General features: G+C 44.2%; 1 protein-coding gene across 3 annotated transcripts in view; it reads right to left on the reverse strand.

Moving 5' to 3' along the window:
* LOC118795383 (endophilin-A2-like) overlaps positions 1–16,658 on the reverse strand; it is an 18,101-nt gene extending 1,443 nt beyond the window's left edge. For 2 of the 3 annotated variants that reach the window (XM_036553840.1, XM_036553839.1), the window contains exons 1-8: positions 16,437–16,658; positions 6,294–6,362; positions 5,762–5,834; positions 5,339–5,482; positions 4,953–5,086; positions 4,362–4,520; positions 3,533–3,636; positions 1,412–1,542 (exon numbers count right to left, since the gene is read on the reverse strand). In XM_036553840.1, coding sequence (XP_036409733.1) covers positions 1,412–1,542; positions 3,533–3,636; positions 4,362–4,520; positions 4,953–5,086; positions 5,339–5,482; positions 5,762–5,834; positions 6,294–6,362; positions 16,437–16,481 — 859 coding nt within the window. In that variant the 5' untranslated portion in view covers positions 16,482–16,658. Of the gene's footprint in view, positions 1–594; positions 640–1,411; positions 1,543–3,532; positions 3,637–4,361; positions 4,521–4,952; positions 5,087–5,338; positions 5,483–5,761; positions 5,835–6,293; positions 6,363–16,436 lie in introns of all 3 variants that reach the window. The other variant, XM_036553838.1, reaches the window with a different exon arrangement.
* Positions 16,659–19,239: the final 2,581 nt, after the last annotated feature.

Raw genomic sequence — 19,239 nt, forward strand, 5'->3', positions numbered from 1 at the left:
CTTGTCCTCAACATGACGCTGCATACTGGACACAACTCAGGGCATACCATGTCACACCCCAAACGCAGACCAATTCAGATGGGAGATCTGGAGAACCCACCACAGATTCACTGCTGAAGTCTGCCTGAGTGGTCTTTCTGTCCTTACCCTTCCACCTCGCATTCTTATCAGGAAGACCGATTTCAATACTGATAACAGAGGATCAGGCCAACCTGTGGAGTATCACAATGCAGGACAAGAGTGCCTCTACTGAGAGCAGCAGGGCTCGGGATCTGAGTTTCTGAGTGTGTCCAGTGAGCAGCGACCTGGAGGTAGAACACGCCCTAACCCCAGCAAGCCCAGGGCTGAGGTGGATCAGAGTGGCATCGGCCTGCCACTGGGGCAGGTATGACTGTGGGAATGCAGCGTGCTCTGTGGTGGCAGATGAAGGGCCTCAGTTTTAACAGGCAGTTCCCATAGCTCACATGAGAGCAGGAATAAAATCCTGCTTTCACGTGGCTGTGTCTGCACATCTCCAGTATATAATGTGGCCGTGTCTGCACATCTCCAGTATATCACCCTTCAGCTGCCCGTCACCACCTGTCTCTGACTCACAGAACTGGGATTTCCGCGAGGATGTTCTGCGCATGAAGGACGAGGCTGGTGTTGTCACAGGAAGAGAGCACAGGACAAGGTCACTGTCGAGTGGGCCCCAGCACCCGACACACGCACACATGCGCACATAAATGCATATTCACACACACGAATACACAAACACACACATGCATGAACACGAGCATGCAGACACACAGACACGCATAGTCATATACAAACAGAAACTTCCACACATGCACGCACGTACAGACACACACATGCATGTATTTTATGGCCCATTTTTACCCCCTAAGTGAAAAACAGGGGAATCACTTTGGCATTACAGAGAAAAACTCAACTGGGAAGCAGGGCAAATTATTGTGGCAGTCACTGAACCTTTGTCTTGGTAGGGTAGCACACACACAACCATTCATATGCTCTCACACACAGACACACACTCACACACACACACACACACACACACACACTCTCACACACACACACACACACACTCTCACACACACACACACACACACACAACTGGACACAGACACACACACACTCACACACACACACACACAACTGGACACATAAACATGCACACAAAACACATGCACACAAACAAAATGGATTCCCAACGAGACATCAGCTCTCGTTCTCTAGCTTCTGGAGAAAAGATTAAAAGACACTGTAATGGAAGTAACACAACCCCTCTGACTGTATGTATGCCACTGCGACAGAGCTGTGACAGAGCTGTGTCAGTGCTGTGTAAGTGGGCCTCTCGTGACAGAGGCGAGTCGATGCATCCATTGCAACAGTGCGTTCCCCCCCCTCTCACCTGAGGATCGGGTGGGCGGAGCAGCGGAGGGCGCGAAGCCGCCGTTTGATTGGTTGGGCTCTCCATACTCAAACACAGGCTTGGGTTTGGGGGTGTACTCCCGGCGTGGGCGCGACTGTGCCTCAGTAATCCTGCCACACAGAGCACACAGCACAGGTCAGCACAGGCCTGGGTGCAGAGTACACCCTGCAGGCTGCCTGCAGAGGCAGCAGGGTTTAGCACAGTCAGCACAGAGCACAGCGGTCTCCACCACGGGAGAAAAAACACTGTCCCTGAGACAGCAGCACAGTCTCAAAGGGCTGGGACACAAACCCAGGAAGTGGGTTAAGCTGAAATCAATCTCTCATACATCAGCAAAGGAAAGGCCACCTAAGGTGTAACCAGACATCCAAACCAAACTGCTGTTCTGCTGGCACAAAAACGTACTTTTCCAGAGAATTAAAACCAAGGACAATCTCGGAGATACAGGCTAAATGTAAATGGTAAGGTCAAGTCGTGGCCATGTTTCAAAGAGCATCAAAAAATCACCTGTTGTTCAAACAGTTTATGTCGGCCAAAAAAGACAGAGAGAGGAGTGGACGAAAGGACAACTGGACAGAGCGTTTGGTGAGAGGCCACGCCTTTGTTCACATCATTTCAGAGTTAAAAGCGACGTCGACAAAATGTTCAGCTGTTACACTCATCTGAAAGGGACAGCAGATGGACTAAAAGCCAACAGTCAGAGAAATATACTTCAGAGGACAGACTGGGAACATCAAGGCTGCTACAGTTACATAACACTGTGTTTGATACCCATTACACTCTATAGCGTCTAAACTAGGTGGTTTACACTCCGACCTGTGCCAGAAACCACTTCCCTCTGCAAGGTAACATGAACAATGGCTGTTATACAGGCTTATGCAATCAGATTCACCTCAAGTAAAATATACACCGAATGCACATTGGTGAGAGACAAACAAGGCATGGAACAAGCCAAAATCCTCCAATGTAATGGAATTCTACAGTTCATAGTATTATAATTGTGAAGACACTTTTAAATTGAACACCAAATCTTAGGAGAGAGCAGAGTGTCTGAAACAAAATCTGCATGTTCATGATTTAACAAAATCAGATAATCCTGATAACAGGATTTTCTGTCTCGGTAGAAAAGATATGGTCACCTCTAGCAAAAGAGGCATTCAGCAAATTGTAAGCAGCATTTAATACAGCTAAAACTAACTGTGTTAAACACAGAAAAAAATGAATTTAAGTGTTCAAGGTCATACAACCAATCTCCTGCCGTGCCTCAAATGATAACAGTTCAAAAGAAACAAACTGAGGTAGTGGCAGCCTATAAATACCTTTGTATTCTCCTTTTTTCTGACATTGAACATCTTGTAAAAATGCTAGGGGTGAGGCTGGATTTTTATTTTAGGAATAAGGCCTTTCTCCTTCTAAGCTCAAAAACATGGAACTCAGCAGACCTCCTTCCTGTAACAGACCACAGTGATATTTTGTACACAGTCCCAATTCAATTGAACATGTGCTTGACTCATTATGGGCTCAAGATATGTCACAATCTGTGTGGATTGCTTACTCATCACTGTACTTTGTGTCAGAAAATAGGCTGACAGTCACTGACTGTCTATATGAACACTCGCTTTCACATTTTATATACTAGGCTATCTTAGGACAGTGACCCTCTTATGAATGCACTTCCATTTCTCAACACAGCAATAACAACTGTACTCTATGATCAAAAAGTCATATCAAGATTTCATATTTCACATTTCATAGCAGAGTAGCTTTCTGCCAAATGTGTTTCTCCTGTTCAAAATAAACACATTTGGCAGAAAACTACTCTGCTCCACAATCATTGGAATGTACCGCAGAAAGAAAACGTGGATCATCTCATCACACAAGATGAATGTCATTTCAAGATCAAGGAGCTGTAATACAAATAATTTATTGATCATTAATTTCTAATCCTTGGGCTGCAAACCTAAAGCCTTGCACTTTTTACGCTCTGTTGAACCGCCTTGTAACTTGTATGTGCGACTCAGTGTACTGGGAGCGTGCCCACAGTGTGCTCACAGGGCGGCCCTGGGTGCCAGTCAGGAGCTGCAATGCTGTAGCGCTCACCTGTCCTTCAGCTTGTCTGACAGCTCATCCAGGATCTGCACGGCCTGCCGGTGATACTGAAGCTGCGATTCCACCAATGAGGACAGCTGGCTCACCTGCTCGATCTGCGCAGACAGACAGGGCCTTAATACAACACTGTTCACAGGCAAATCTCCGCAGACGGAAAGGGATTTAATACAACACTGCACAGAGATAAATCTGCAGACAGACAGAGGGCTTTAAAACAACACTGTAGCCAAGAGCAACAACCACACTCACTTCATATTGAAAGCTCTGTCTCTGCCATTGTTGAAGCTGTTTGAAGTGCTCTGTTTTGCTGACTCATTATGAATATTCTTGGCAGGGTGTAGTCTAAAACAGAACAACTCTGGAATATCCTGTAAACACCTAGAACCTCCTACACAGAGGATGGAGGGAACATTGGAGCTAAATATCTTGTCATGATATAGTATCTCTGAAGGCACATCCTGCAATCAATTAACAGGGAACAACTCACAGAAAAGGGGAAAGCCCACCATAGAGTTTGTAAATAACCCACCATAGAAGGTTTATAGATAACCACCACAGAGTTTATAGATAACTGACAATCAGCTTGCTCCCACTAACAGCATGTGTATACTGCTATAGGTGAAGCACTCTGTTCTCTCATGTTTTCATAAGAAAAGCATAGTGGCATAACGCTTACTTGACTCCTCTCTGACTAAATGCAGTTTCTCAAGAGATATGTAGTTCTTCGGCCATACATTAGTGACGTAAACTCCCTAGTGTGTTTCGCTGTACAGTGGATGCTGGGTATTGTAGTTTACGCTTAGGAAAGCAGGGCACTCACATCAGTCTCCAGAAGGTTATACATGCTGGTTTCGGCCACCTCCTTGGACTCGTGGAACTTCTCCAGCGCCTGCCGCACCTCCTCGTCTGGAATCTTCCCCTGGCGCTTCTTCTTGTAGTCGTAGTCCAGCCGGCGGCCCTCCAGCTTTTTCAGGTGGTGCTGAGAGTGAGAGAGATGAAGCAACAAGCATGAATTTTAATGTCATGTAATGTGAATTACAGTGAGCCCTTCATTCTCATTGATGTGAGAGGCTTCCCACCACAGGCTGTTTCGTATGGGGCAGATGTGGTACCACTGGCATAGGCATTAATCCACCTGTTTGTATCCTACACTTAGCTCCCCATACCAGATCAGTCCACACACAGTGAAGTGCTTGCTTTTACAGATCACTGACACAGCAGTGACACAGATCATTGTGTCATTGCTTTGCAGTGAATCCGATATGTTTTTACAGTTCTGTACCTGTGCCCTTCTTGTGCTTATTCTTGAACATTGTGAGCCACTGTGGCCAAGACTGTCCTCAGTTATTAAAGCATGATAATGTGACAATACAACAAGTGTGGATGTGAAGCCCTGTGGAGAATGTTTTACCTGTATTTCCCTCAGGTCCTTGTCGCACAGCCCCTGTAAAGGATCAATGAAGTTCTGTTTCACATCGATGTCAAGAGAATCCTTTACTTCCGCCAGCCTCTTCATCGACTCTCCTGCATCCACAAGAGCGGCACCTACAGGAGAGGGAGAAAACAGCAGTCACACACATACAGACACACACACACACACACACACACACACACACACACACACACACACACACACACACACACACACAGACACACACACACACACAGATACACACAGATACACGGTGACAGTCATACGTGTACCAGCACTGATACAATAGCACACAGTGCCTTCCACTCAAATGCAGTGGCACACAAATGCAGACAAGGACGGAGACCTGTCCAGGATGCACCCACCGAAGTTGGTTTCCTCCCCCAGCTCACGCCCATATTTGGCCATGCACTCTCCCAGCAGCCCCTCCACCTGCGGGTAACCTGGACTCTTCACCTGCCCCCGGATCTTGGACATGGTGTTCAGCATGGACAGCTTCGCTCGGGATGCTGGGGGAATACAGAAAGCGATTGGGAGGTACAGAGAAGTCAGAGAAGTGGAGCGAGAAAGAGAGACACAGAGAGGGATATGAGGGGGGGGGGCTTCATCACAGCTCCCTCTGGAGGGCTATATGCATATACGCATATTAGAATATTTGCATATGTGTGTATGTGCGTGAGACAGAGTCCTTCTGTATGTGTGAAACATACATCCCCTGTATATTTGTGTGAGCATGTCCCTCTGTGTGTGTGTTCATTCACGTGTGAGAGAAAGTCCCTCTCTCTTACCTGGGTTAGGCTGTAGGTACTCTGAGGTTTTAGAGATGACATCCACCACAGCTTTGCTCGTTATATCTACCTTCTACAGAATACATAAGAGGAAGAACATATCAAAGAAGACCTGACATAAAAACACATTTCCATCCATATAAACAGAACCACAAGCACCATCCCAACACCTGTGGCTACACTAGTCTGTCCGATAATTTACTACATGGAGGGTGTACTATTAGAGGTTTAATACAGCACGAGCTGCTGAGGAACTGGCATGGCTCAATGCAACAAAAGGAGCGTCAGGTAATGCAGGTTTAAGTAAAGCCGCTCAGCACCTGCATCAGTGTAGTGACGCAGTGACATTTACACAGTCCTCACAGTGTGTCTGTTTCACGGGGACAGAGTGCACTGCTACATGACAAAGACAGTGTTGAGGCCGTGGCGTGACACGGAGCACTTATGCCTGTCTGAAAGCACCTCTTTATGATGCTTTATGCTCGTCTCTATGACGGGTTACTCCCCACAGAGTCAGACAGGCCGCGCTTACCCTCTCCAGGTCTCGGAAGTCCTCGTCCAGTTTGGTCCCTTCAGCTCCTCCCACCTTCTCACTCACCATCTGATCAGAGGCAGAGGGGTGGGGAAACACAGACTCACAGCATTATGCTATCAGATCTCTGCCACAACAGCCAATTTCCACGTTTCTTTATAGAGAGAAGGCTTTTCAAAATGAGCTTCAATCTGGCAGATTCTATAAAATCTGGATTCTAGGAAATCTATGAAATCTTCAGACAGTGAACTGAAGATTTGTTACTTGCCAATTTCTCCACTGACACAAAGGAATACTACTGTACTGAAATATAGGCCACAGCAAGGACAACAGCCTCAAATGGAGCAGTATTCTTTTTCTCTCTCCCTTTATTCTCCAGATAAAGCATGCTGTACACACCCTCCCATCACTGCGGGAACAGAAAAGCAGTGCAACGGTGACATATCAACTCTTCTGCCTTTGCAGGGGCCACCGGGGGGGGGGGGGGGGGGGGGGGGGATTAATGATGAGCTGCATCTTAATCTTAAGTGATTACTAAGAATTATGTGTTGTGTTAACAGTAACGCCTCATAATCTGCCCACTTTAGGCTCCGCAGGCTCAACCAGCTGACTTCCTGGGCACTCTCCAATGCCAAGCCCTCCTGCTGACTTTCCTCCAATTGCCAGCTTTCCAAAAAACGTCAGCAGCCAATGAGGAGTGCCTCTGCCTGGCGTCTGATTGCAGCCGGACTGCCAAGAAGTCATGTGAATCACATTACTGCTGTTTTTCAGCGTCCAAGAGGTATGAACATACAGTAACAGAAGCAGCTGTAGTTCTTCATTTATTTATGCTGAGATGTAAAAATCAAAGAAACATAATTTTGTAACTGAGGGTTTTAAGGATCATAATCTGTTATAGTCTGCCTTTCTTTTCCATCTACCAGTAATGGGAAATCCTGATGTACTCTTGGAAACTTTCAAACACAAATATGTAAAAACCTACAGCTCAGACCGATTAATCACAAACACATACAAGGAAAAACAAATACAGTAAACTACACTTTTCAGGTTACACACACACACACACACACACGATGGAATCCCTCACCACGCATACATGTAAGCACGAGATATAACAGAGATACAACTGCCTCTTTTCAGCGGACCTGTACCTCTATACTGCTAAAGCGCTTTCTGAACTAGCACTGTGCTAAATTCCCATTTGACTGCACGGATCCAGTTCTGCATCTCCTCTCCTTTGTCTCAGCGGGGTGGAGGAATTTTCCTAATACATTTGTTTCCACAGACAAATTCCACCGCCCTCATCATCCCACTGCTGCACAGTGTGGCTGGTTCATTAAGCTGAAGCAGAAGGAACAGACACCTTAAGAACGGAGGGGGGGTAAGTAAACATGCTTGCAGCTAAATGCATAGGACTGAATACAGAAGCAGTCTGCAAACTTGCAAACAGTCCACTCACTGTAGACGTTATTACAGTTCACTGCATCAAATATGGGAAGCACAATCACATTCACTACCCATCTGATATCACTGCTTCAGAGCAACGTGAATGGGCACACTGTCCTGTGTGCTGCGTGATTCAGATATCACTGCCTCGACACTATGTCAATGGGCACAATGTCCTGTCTGCTGCGTGATTCAGATATCACTGTTTCAGCACTGTGTCAATGGGCACACTGTCCTGTCTGCTGCTTCATAAGACGTTACGCATCAACATGGACAAGATTCAGTATCTGTTCAGCTGCCATTGTAGAAAATAGAAAAAGAACCATCCAAAATTCTCAGGGTAGAAATAGTTTCCAGCTGCCATTCAAGATTAAAATAGCAATTTTTCCACCTTAGCCATTAAAATAAAAGCTGGGAAAAAAGATGGAAAACTGGTGGAAACAAAATAATAACCAGCATTGCTTGAGCAACCATTCAAACCTCAGCAAGGAACTCTGCGGAAAAAAAATCCTGTCTTTTATTAGAAGCTGGTGCATGCAAATGTGTCTTAACTCAATTAGGTTAAGACAGACTGAAAGTTAACTTAATATTTTCAGGAGTCCAAAAAAATCAAGGCAAAAATGTTTTTTTTCATTCTGTATGACAGACTAAAAAACTAGCTAGTTTTTTTTATCATTATTCTGCTGCTATCTTGCTGTTCTACAGCAGCTGAGTTAAAACATGCTTTTGATAGTTGATCTCTGGACCAAAAGCAACAGCAGATGGTCAGTTCACCTCTTTTCCAGGCATTCTGGTGAAAGGCAGACAAAATTCAGTAATTAAAAATACCACTCATTGCTGAACGGTAATCTTGCATGTTTCAGCAGAGATAAAGGGATCATTTTGGCATCCAAAGCGCAAATGTAAAAAGCTACAAAATTCACTCTTGTCTTTTCTGCTTCCTCTACTCACAAAGGACGCACACACCCCAGCCCCACAGCGGCAGTGAGCTGCAACAGCTACAAGGCCGAGGCAAGACAAGCACACATACTGAAACAACTTACCCACCCACACACTCCCAAGCGCAAAGGCTGAGATACAGCACACAGCCACCTGCAGAGGCCTACTGAGCTCGGCCAAAAGATGGAGGTGATTACTAAAATCCACATTCTAATTCTAAACGCCTTCATATACCCTGAGAAAACTCATCTGCAGCTCTCATAAACCATACACCTGTACGAGTTGTCTGCACCTCTCTCAGCAACTCAAAAACCATACACCTGTACACGCTGTCTGCACCTCTCTCAGCAAATCAAAAACCATACACCTGTGCAAGCTGTCTGCACCTCTTTGACAGGTACTCATAAACCAAACACCTACAGCAGTTCCACAAGGCACAGGCCACTTGTCCTTCTGTTGCCCTGGGAATGGCTTGGTGCTTGTTTTTCTTGCCCCTGGAAGATTCATTGAAAGGCTATTTTCATTTTAGAGAAAAAAAAATGAAACAAAACAAAACAAGGAAACTCAATAGGTAACTGATGCACATTAAGCTGAGTCATGTGGAACTCAAGTGTCAGAAAATAATTAATCACGCTGGTTACCGACCAATCAATGGGAAGTTACTTCAATTTTCTTCATTTCAATAATCCGATCTACTCCCAAACAATTGAGACAATCTCATATGGGCACAGATTCAATCCAACACCTCCACACTCTCAAATCTAAATAATGAATTTTAAGCCCATTTCTTTCCCCCATTATTTAGCTGAGTTTTCTGGTCTCTCTGAAATGAACAGAAGCTTTCATAAAAGTGTGAATGATGTAACACCTGCTTAAACTTCTTATTTCATGTCAAAGACAAAGCACCTTGTGATTAGACTGTATCTGATCCAGAGTTACAATGAGATACGAAAATGTGACTCAATCTGCTAAAATGGAATATAAAAACTGACCTAAATCAGAACCTGGCCCAATGAGTGATGCTTCCATACCAAAGGCTGGGGAATGAGCTATTCAAATATCAAAGTGGCAGGGTCAGGAAATTATTAAATATCATGTGATAATCTCCACAGGATATCTTTATTTTCCTTAACACAAGGAGGGAGGAGTGTAATGCCAACCAAGCAGTCCCGTCCAGTTAGTCCTGCTGAACTACTACGATTTCAAGAATCCAAACACTGTGAATGACAAGGCACTCGTGCCTTTATCTTGTGGAAATTTCCATCTGTTCAATTACACATGTGCCTCACCTGCAGGATATTTTCAGCTACCCCAAGACTGCTGCATATTTAACATACTTGAACTGTGGGTTGCTTAAGGATGGGTTAACTAAGGAGAATCTCCAGAGGAGTCCTATGGGCTCCAGTCTAAGTGTGCTGGATGGACACAGACTTGGAAACAGGAGGCGCAAATGAAACGAGGGGAAAAAAAACTCCTTCCCTTCCGTAGATCTTTCAGTCTGATAAAAGTACTTGTTTCCTTATTGTTTCCCTTTAGTAGGCTGGAAACTATTTTCTCCAAGCTAGCAGCTAGCAATATACACAATATAATGTACAGGGCAGGCACGCTACATTTACATTTACATTTAACTACTTCAAATATTCTACCATTTTAAATGAAGGGGTAAAAAAAAAAGCTGACTGTCACAGACAGGCAGTCCGCTGTGTAACCATTCTGAATCAGTCCTTGAAAATGAAACCATTAACAGAGTCACGTCTGAGCCCAGTGCTGACAGAAGGACACAAGGTCAGAAGCACAGATACCGAGAAAATGCAGAACGCGGAGATGTGAAAAACAGCAAAAACTTCACCCGCAGCACAGTGATGAGGACAACATCTCCGTGACAGTGAGCGTTCTGGTACCACAAAAGTGAGGAAGTGGAAGGACACGGTCCTTACTCCATCACCGACCACAAGCCAAAAAGACTGAGTAGCCTGCACACTCAGACACACACAGTCTGAGACAACACACACAATCACGTACGTACAGCCCCACACCCACACCTCTTGTAACTATTTCATAGTGTGCATAGTTCCCTGCAGACCTGTAAAACACCAGATCTTGCTCGATGATGAGGTACGGGCAGTGACTATATCAGCTCGGTGTATCCATCTGTCCAAGGGTGTAACTTTGGGTTGAACATTGGGAGGGTTGAGGTCTCCATGAATATGATCATTTGGGGGGGGGGGGGGCTGTATTGGCCCGTTTTGATTATTGGGGGGGTCCGTAATTTACGCCCATGCATTTGTCAGTTTTTCATCTGAGCGGATAAGCACATGATGCAAAACACTGACAGAGGTGTTTAGCAGCAGAACAATCATGCTGCTGCAATCGACACCGAAAAACAACACTGTTAAAAACAACACTCGTGACACACTTTGGTCTGAGTTTCTACAGCCTGCAGGGGGAAATCTCGTCTTAGTAGTGCTAATTTTTAAACCCCCCCCCCCCCCACCTTTATGACCCCATGTGCAGGATCAACAACAGTACATTAGCCTGTGTTCAACATGACAGCTGCTGTACTCATGCGCTGAAGCGCAATGGATGCAATCCTCCTACACACTCGCACCCAGCCAATGCTTATTTGTCACGCTACAAGTCACATGATGCATCACAGCGATGTGGGCACCGATTGGAGGATGGACCCTGCTCCGCTGACATCACTGGGAGCAGACACCTGATGCTCCAAAACAAAGACATGAGCAAGCCCTGGTTAACCTACCCGTCCCTTCCTCCGGGGGATGAAGCCCATTTGCTGTGGGGTCCTGGACCCTGTCGGGAAATGACACGGATGGTTTCTAACCAGACCCACGGGGCTCAGCCTGCATTCGAGATGAGCACCTTGCCGAGTGTGTCACTCAGCAGCCCTGATAGCATCTACTTAAAATGTAACACAATGATGTGAACGTCAGGGGCATCAAATCACTACAAAAACAGAAAAACTGTGGGCATGACAGGTCTCCTGGCTTCCACAGAAAAAAGAAGGAATCCAGTCAGGGCACTACAGAATTGCTCACATTCCAGATCACACACTGTGCCACACCCACACCAGTAATAGAGCAAACGACAGGCCTACGACGTACGCGCCCACAGCATTGTGATGGCATACAGTGAGGCAGAGCACAGGCAGGCAGAGAGAGCAGTGCAGATTGCATATGGTGAGACAGTCAGGCAACATGCAGGGAGGGCAGACAGCCTGCAGTGAGATGGCATGGAACAGCCCGATTCAGCCTTACTGTCCCCTAACAACCTGAAACACAACCTGGGATGACGAGCCACAGACTGCCCGCTGTAGAACTCATTCACCTTAACTCAGGACCCCCACTACAGCACAGTCTGACACATTTCAGACATTGCAACACCAATCCGTTCTGTGTCAGGAAATGTCTATTTATGTATAAATAAAAACTTGTAACACAACAAGCAAACATGCTATAAGATAACAATATATCTTTAATCTACATCACAATCTTTATTTATGCTGGGATTTCAGGTGAAACACACTTCAGTCAGAGAAAACCAAAAAACGGTCCTGACTGAAAAAATATGACCACGAGCCACGTTAAGATGTGGTGTTTTGTGTGTGTGAATGTTTTGCTAAACTGTCCCAATGCAAGGAAACAAATGGACTGAGATGGCAGGGACAAGCAGGAAGAGGAAGAGCCGGAGGGAGGGAAAGAGAGGAGGAAAGCGGAGGAGATGGCAGTGGATGAGAGGACAGATGGGACTCCGACAGGATGTAGTCGTCGCTTGATAAGTACAAACGCCCCGTGTCGGTCCACTAGATCAAACTCAGCTGGGCTACTACGGACCCCCCCATGATGGGCACCAGTACAGAACCAGGGGATTCTGGGAGCACACACCTAGTTTGTCCGCTATCTGTTTTGCAAAATATGAGCGAGAGTGCTTCTGATTTAACACATTTCACAGGAGACATCTTTGTGATTTTGACCCCTTTACTCCCTGTAAAGTCGGCCCACAGGCAGGACTGAGGCCTTGATCCATGCCTCCTCATGTGCATCTCCACAGCAGGAATCTGGCTCCCGTCCCAACAGGAAGTCAGGGGGGAGAAAGAAGCTGCTTTTTCCTGCTGAGCTCAGCAGAGAGGGGGGGGAACAGAGTCTGTCAAAAGCCCTTTTATTCTCTGTCCCAAAACTCTCACGGACAAATTGGTTTAAAACTGCACATTTCATTCTAATAATGCAAAGCCTTCTAATCTTTGTTTCAGAGGACCTGCAAGAGAATGACAGTTCAAAACTATAAACTGGATATCAGTGTGCACGCATGAACACACGTCACCCCGGACCTACTCCCCTCCAAAGAGGGAGCTGTGAGCCAAAATGGAAAACACCTGTGCTGGTTCCTTTCTACAAGCCCCAAACAGGGAAGCAGCACAACATAGGAGATACCGGGCTTGCACAGCACTAACTGCACACCGCAGTAAGGGAGAAGACATTAACCCTTAGTGGCAGCTTAGAGTAGAGGCTAGGGACTGTATCACTCAACCAGAGAGGTGAAGGTTCAAATCCCACATGGTTTGTTGCCAGTGTACGTTTCAGCAAGGCAAGTAGCTGGAATTGCATAAGTAGAATATCCAGTAGTATTGTATAGGTCAAATGTAAGCTAGGCAGGCACTGCAGGGAGCAAATAACGGATACAATGTGACTTTTTACAAGCAGCAGTGTGGTGCAGTAGCCAGGGGATGAGGCTCGTGACCGTACAAACATTAGGTAAACATACTGCACATGAGCAATATTCTTAACTTTCTTTAATTCAATAAACATCCAGCTGTAAAAATATTTAAGTCGCAAAATGTAAACCATGGTAGGCTCCATGGAAAAGACCATCTGCCAATCAAGTCAAGTAATTTTAACAGCACCTCTTTATTTAACTGGTATGTCTTCCTATAATGTATTTGTGACATCTATGTATTACCATCCCAGGCGTCGCTCAAAGTGAGGAGAAAGGTGAGGGAGGGAAGAGAGAGGACGAGAGAGGTAGATAGGGAGAGAAGATGTAGGTTTGAGATGAGCAGGACAACCAGTTTACCAAGACACCTGCTGCCAAAGCTACTGCAGATTGTGAAGGGGTCCAGTAACATGTCACGTTAATAACTGCATTCTCCCCTTACCTGCTGGGGATATATTTACCACCACTAAGAGAACAGCTTCCACCCACTGTCCCTTGTTTATCTGTTTATGTGGGGACTCGGAAACACTGTCAAGGCTATAGTGCCCAGTGAGTGAACAGGTCTTGTTACCAAGACCTTGTCTCTGAGTGTATAAGCTGCTTCACATGGCTCAAAATGTACCGAAAACATTGCCAAAGGGTTTCACTTTGTCACAAGTGGGACTTTCAACACAGTATCACTGGACACTAAATGCGTTAATCCATTTCAATTCAGTACAGCATAATGTGCCCCTGTTTTCATGTGTTTATTTTTCCAGGTTAAAGACTTGAGTTCAAATCTCAAAGCAGGCTTTTGGACACCAAATGAAACAGTTTGACATGATTTTCCCAGCTTAACATACTGTATGCATTATTATACAACTCACAACAGCCACAACAGTTTCTGGCAGAATAACAAGAATGGAATTTAGAGTCTTAGTAGGGCAAATACCTGGAACTCTTAACTTTATATTCTTTTGAATGAAAATGTCATTGTAAACTTGAACACCAGGTACTAAGGTCAAATGCTGTAAATAACTTTAGGGCTGGGGAGGATACCAGTTAAAACGATCAACAGCAACACCACAGAATGCAATTAAGAGCTCGCCAACAAACAGAAAGGTACATTCTGCAGATGATTTCACAACAGTAATGTTTAACAAGAGCAAATAAATAATCCAAAAGGTTCACACAACACCAAACGTGACACACAAAGCAGCTACTATTTCGAAAACTCAAGATTTGGTGGGACCGCATGGATTAATTATTAAAATCACAGACACAAGACCCACCTCTTCAAAGTGCACCTTAGCTCCTCAACACCTTCATAACTCGGATCTTAACGTCTCTCATGTACTATCCTTTGTTTGACTCAATGCTATTCTGTATGACACTTGTGATTTTCCTGTAGCACATATGTATTCATGATAATACTAGTTATGACAGCATTGCGTGACGGATTGTAACATGAGCAGATGTTGGTTGGTTGTGTGGATGCACCGTTGTTCTTGCTACATTTTAAACGCACTTCACTTCTGTAATTCACTCTGGATAAGACCTCTGCCGAATGACTAAAATCAAGTGTAAAAATAAAAAAGGCAGTCTATTTCAGACACTTCAGAAAGCGTTCGTGTCAATGATGAAACAGCCAACTCCTAAAGATCGTCATATCATACGATCTTTACATGAACACAGATAACATTGGTTTATAGCCAAATTGAGTTTGCTGGAATCAATATCACGTTACAACATCAGAAGGCGTAGACAGTTATCAAGTATTGCTAACTTCTCTTCAGTTGTTAGCTGGCGCCAACGCAGCTTTCTAGTAAGCTTACATGCCATGTCAACGTAGCGTAACTGCTAATGTTAGCATAACGTTAACGTAGCATGACGACGTAGCATAACTGCTAACGTTAGTCTCTTTAGCGATCAATCTCACAAGCGAACCTAAATGGGACTGGCTGGGTGGTCATTTCGTCTGTAATACCAAAGCTTGCTAATTAACGTTATCATTAACATTATCGTTACCATTACTGCTACATTGGTACGTTATCTTTCCAAAATGACAAGTTTTTATACATTATAATAATAAAAATGTCATATCCCTTTGTTGTGAACTTTAAAATATGATTTGCGTGGCAACCTAACTAGCCAGCTAGCTGTCCACACCACTGAACATTCAGAGATCCTCGAAATACAATTATGTAAGATGCCTAGCCAGCTAGTTAGTTAACATTAAGTATGTACATATTAAATATGTTCGGGTTACTAATTATTGGCATTACTGTGATTAGACTAAACGTATGAATTTTGGACGCAGAGCATCGTTGACTATGTCACCCTTTCACGGAACTCAGCAGCCACCGTCAGCAGCAGAAAAGATGGGTAAGGTTACAGATTAACTAAGTATCCGACTACTGTCCGACAGAAATAAAATCAAAACCCGAGTTAACCTCTCTTGAGAGTTAGCTTCTCAAGATAGCTAACTACCAGTCAGGCTGCAGTAACGTTAGTTTGCTTGTGGTGGCAACATGCTTTTAGAAAGATTCTGGGAAAATGCAGCACGTAGTATGTATGTAGTAGGTTATCTATAGGTATAATTCAGTAGCCAAGCTACTGTAAGATATAAAATACAGCTAAAATTTAGTTTTTATACAGCTAGCCCTTCGCGTTCACTAGATAAGAAAACGATATTTCTTTGGGGAAAATGACTTTAGCTACAGTTCTATTCATTGTTTAGCTAGCGGTGGTAATAGTGGTAATCACGCCAAAATACAGTAAACTAGAGGAGTTTGCAAGCTATCACGCAAAGTGAAAATGTTAGCTAACATCACTCAGACAGTTTAAAAACAAGGTAATCACTCATACGAACTATGTTCATACTGGTTCAATAGATTAGCTACACAGACTAAATTTCTCAAGATTTCGTTTCAAAAACAAGTTTAGTGGGTTACTGACATTTTCATGGACACGAGTCACATTATTGCTCGCCCGACTAATTTAGCTAACGTCCCTAACTTAGCTTTGAAAAAGAGAAAGTTGTGCGCCAACCTGGCTGGCTTTATAAAATTGTTTCTTCAAGCCCGCCACAGACATCTTGGAGCCGGCCCTCTCCTCTTCAAGTTATTTTTCAGGGTGCAACTGACGAATATTTTGCAGCTGTAAAAAGGGCTATTCTGTAGCTATCCTTTGAGCTAGGCAAAACTAGTTAGGTGTTTAGTAAGCTGCGCTGATTTCACTGCTGGGTGCACATCCAGTTCAGATCTCCGAGGATATTACATGGCAACCGCGGAGACTTCCTGTCCAAGGTGGCGTAGACGGACATTCCTGATGCTGCGTCCCAAACCCCCCTTCTCCTACCCCCTTCAACCCAGGCCCCCCTCAACGTGAACATTTGCAGACATCACCGTGGGCCAGTGAGTCGGTAAACGGGAAGGGGAGGTTTAAAATGTTCCCTTTTGGGATTCTGTCTGCTCTCCCGTAGCATTATGTGACAGGATTGTTCGAGTGAAAAGTCACTTGTCAAATAGGTTTACGTGATCGGTTGTCGGTCCTTTTAAATGTTGGAAGACAGACAGTCACTTAAGTAATTAACAACAGGCAAATGATTGCCGGCAACTGGTCATATGTTCCGATTGCTATGTTTTCCACAGATGCAGCCCAACGTTTGCGAACTGGCTAGTGAACGTAGTTATTATAGCCAGTTCCAGTTTAGTTAGCTAAATTGTCTAGCGGGTTATTATGCCATTGTGGTTAAAAGGTGAGGGAGGATGGTGAGTGTCCCAAAATGAACATTTTTAACCTCCTGCCTTCCCCCCTCCCTCCGTTTACTGTTCGCCGACACAGTGGTCCACTCGGTGATGTCAGAATATGTCGAGGGAGTCTCCGCTTAAGTGGACAGGGGAGGAATAGGAATTTGGCACACAGCACGAAAAAGCACTTAGATCCAAACATCACGCAGATAGCGCCAACTGCTGCTGAGGCAGACATGTCGAATGGGTTTACAATTTTCACCATTAGGTGGCAGCATCGGTTCGCTAATCACAGGAAAGTGCCAGTCAAACTTCATACTACCTAACAGCTGGTGCTTCTCACATTCTCTTTTGGAATAAACAAATCCTTAGGGCTGCGTTTCTGTGGAAGTGCTGCTGTTGATCACTGCAGTCCTAGTAAGTGTGGTTATAATTAACCAGCTTTAGGATACACGTTTCTAAACATTACATTTCAGAGAATGTACTTTTAGAGTTTGAGGGACATGCTGAAGAAGAGGGGTGAGAAAGGAAATCTTACAGTATTCTGAATGTTAGAATTCTGAGAATGCTTCATACGGTACATCTGTCACCTATTCAAGTATAAAATTTAAGCTTTACAAGAGCAAATTTTTAACTAACGTGTGAGACTGCTTAAACCATTTCAACAGGCAGGTGTGAACACATACGTGTACAGACACTTGCTTTTGCTAATTTAATGATACAGTAATTTCCTGGATTAGTCACATGCTTAACAAATATTTTGAAAGGTGCCAAATTTAGCTAACACATTTCCAAACAACAATTTGGAACAGTAAATCCAGACTTTGCTCTGACACACACAAAATAAAAACACCTTTCTGTAAAAAAGAAAATCTTTATTACATTCTTAATACCACATACTTTATCTCCATTGTACAACAATATATCTCTTCACTCTGTTCAGCAACGTCTTAAGATTATAATATATATATCTTCTTAAAAATCCAGACAATGCTTACACATGTATATATTTAATAAAATGAAAACATGAGGGACAGTTACACTAACAAAACTTTTTGGGCATTTTTTAGTTACTCTTTTTTAAAAAAATAGAATTACAATCTTACAAGACCAGAAGGGTGGAAACTAAACAGGAGAGGACTGGAAATCAGAAGGGTTGAAATCAAAGACGAAAAAATAAAATCACAACAAAACCAACATTAACTTCCAAGATCAAAATCCATCTTTTATTTATTTATTTTTAATTCTATGACTTTTACAATTCAGACTCCAGATTCCTGTAATAATATTGATATCAGACAAGGGTAAAGTCTTTGACACTTCTGTGATTGACATTCACAATAACATACAGCTACTTCACACAGTGATCCAGGATGAGAAGGTCTTGTGTTCGGTGCAATGTGTGAATGTGAGCCAGAGGGCCCAGCTATCTCCCTGAGTGTCTGTGCGTGACTGCACCTAACCCTAAATCCTATCCCTATCTCTGTCCCTAAACCCAAAATCTAACCATAACCCCTAACTCTAACCTCTGACCCTACCATAACCCTCACTTAACCCCTGGATCTCACCTAACTCTAACTCTACCCTTAACCCGTAACCCCTAACCCTAATCTTGTCCTAACTCTGAACCCTGACCCTAAAATGAGAACTTCCTCCATAGATGGGACACTTGGGGTACCACTGGCTGCAAATAACACTTCACTAATGCATATGAAATACAAGACTCTAATGCATACCCTTACACAAGCTATTAAATCTCTGCACTTTAAGATCGACCCATACCAAAGTCATGACAAAATGTTGGGGTCCCGGTACAGTAGACTGCTGGGGTTCTGCGGCATTGGGATGGCTTGGTCAGAAGAGGGTGAAGCACACAGGACTGGGGAGTAACCCCCCTTGCATGCCCTCTTCAACTTGCAATGAAGTAGACACACCAAAGTCCCACCACAAGACCTCAGCAAAGACAGCAAAGCAGAGAAGCTGCTGTTCCAGGGATATGCAGAGTCAAAGCTGTGCACTGGGGCATATGCACTAGAAGAGGCCTGTGCAGTGATTGTCTAATCTTTGCTTTTATTTACAGAGCTGGAGGGCCCGCTCATAGA

This window comes from Megalops cyprinoides, chromosome 20 (genome assembly GCF_013368585.1).
Source record: "Megalops cyprinoides isolate fMegCyp1 chromosome 20, fMegCyp1.pri, whole genome shotgun sequence".
In the NCBI taxonomy this organism is placed as follows: domain Eukaryota; kingdom Metazoa; phylum Chordata; class Actinopteri; order Elopiformes; family Megalopidae; genus Megalops; species Megalops cyprinoides.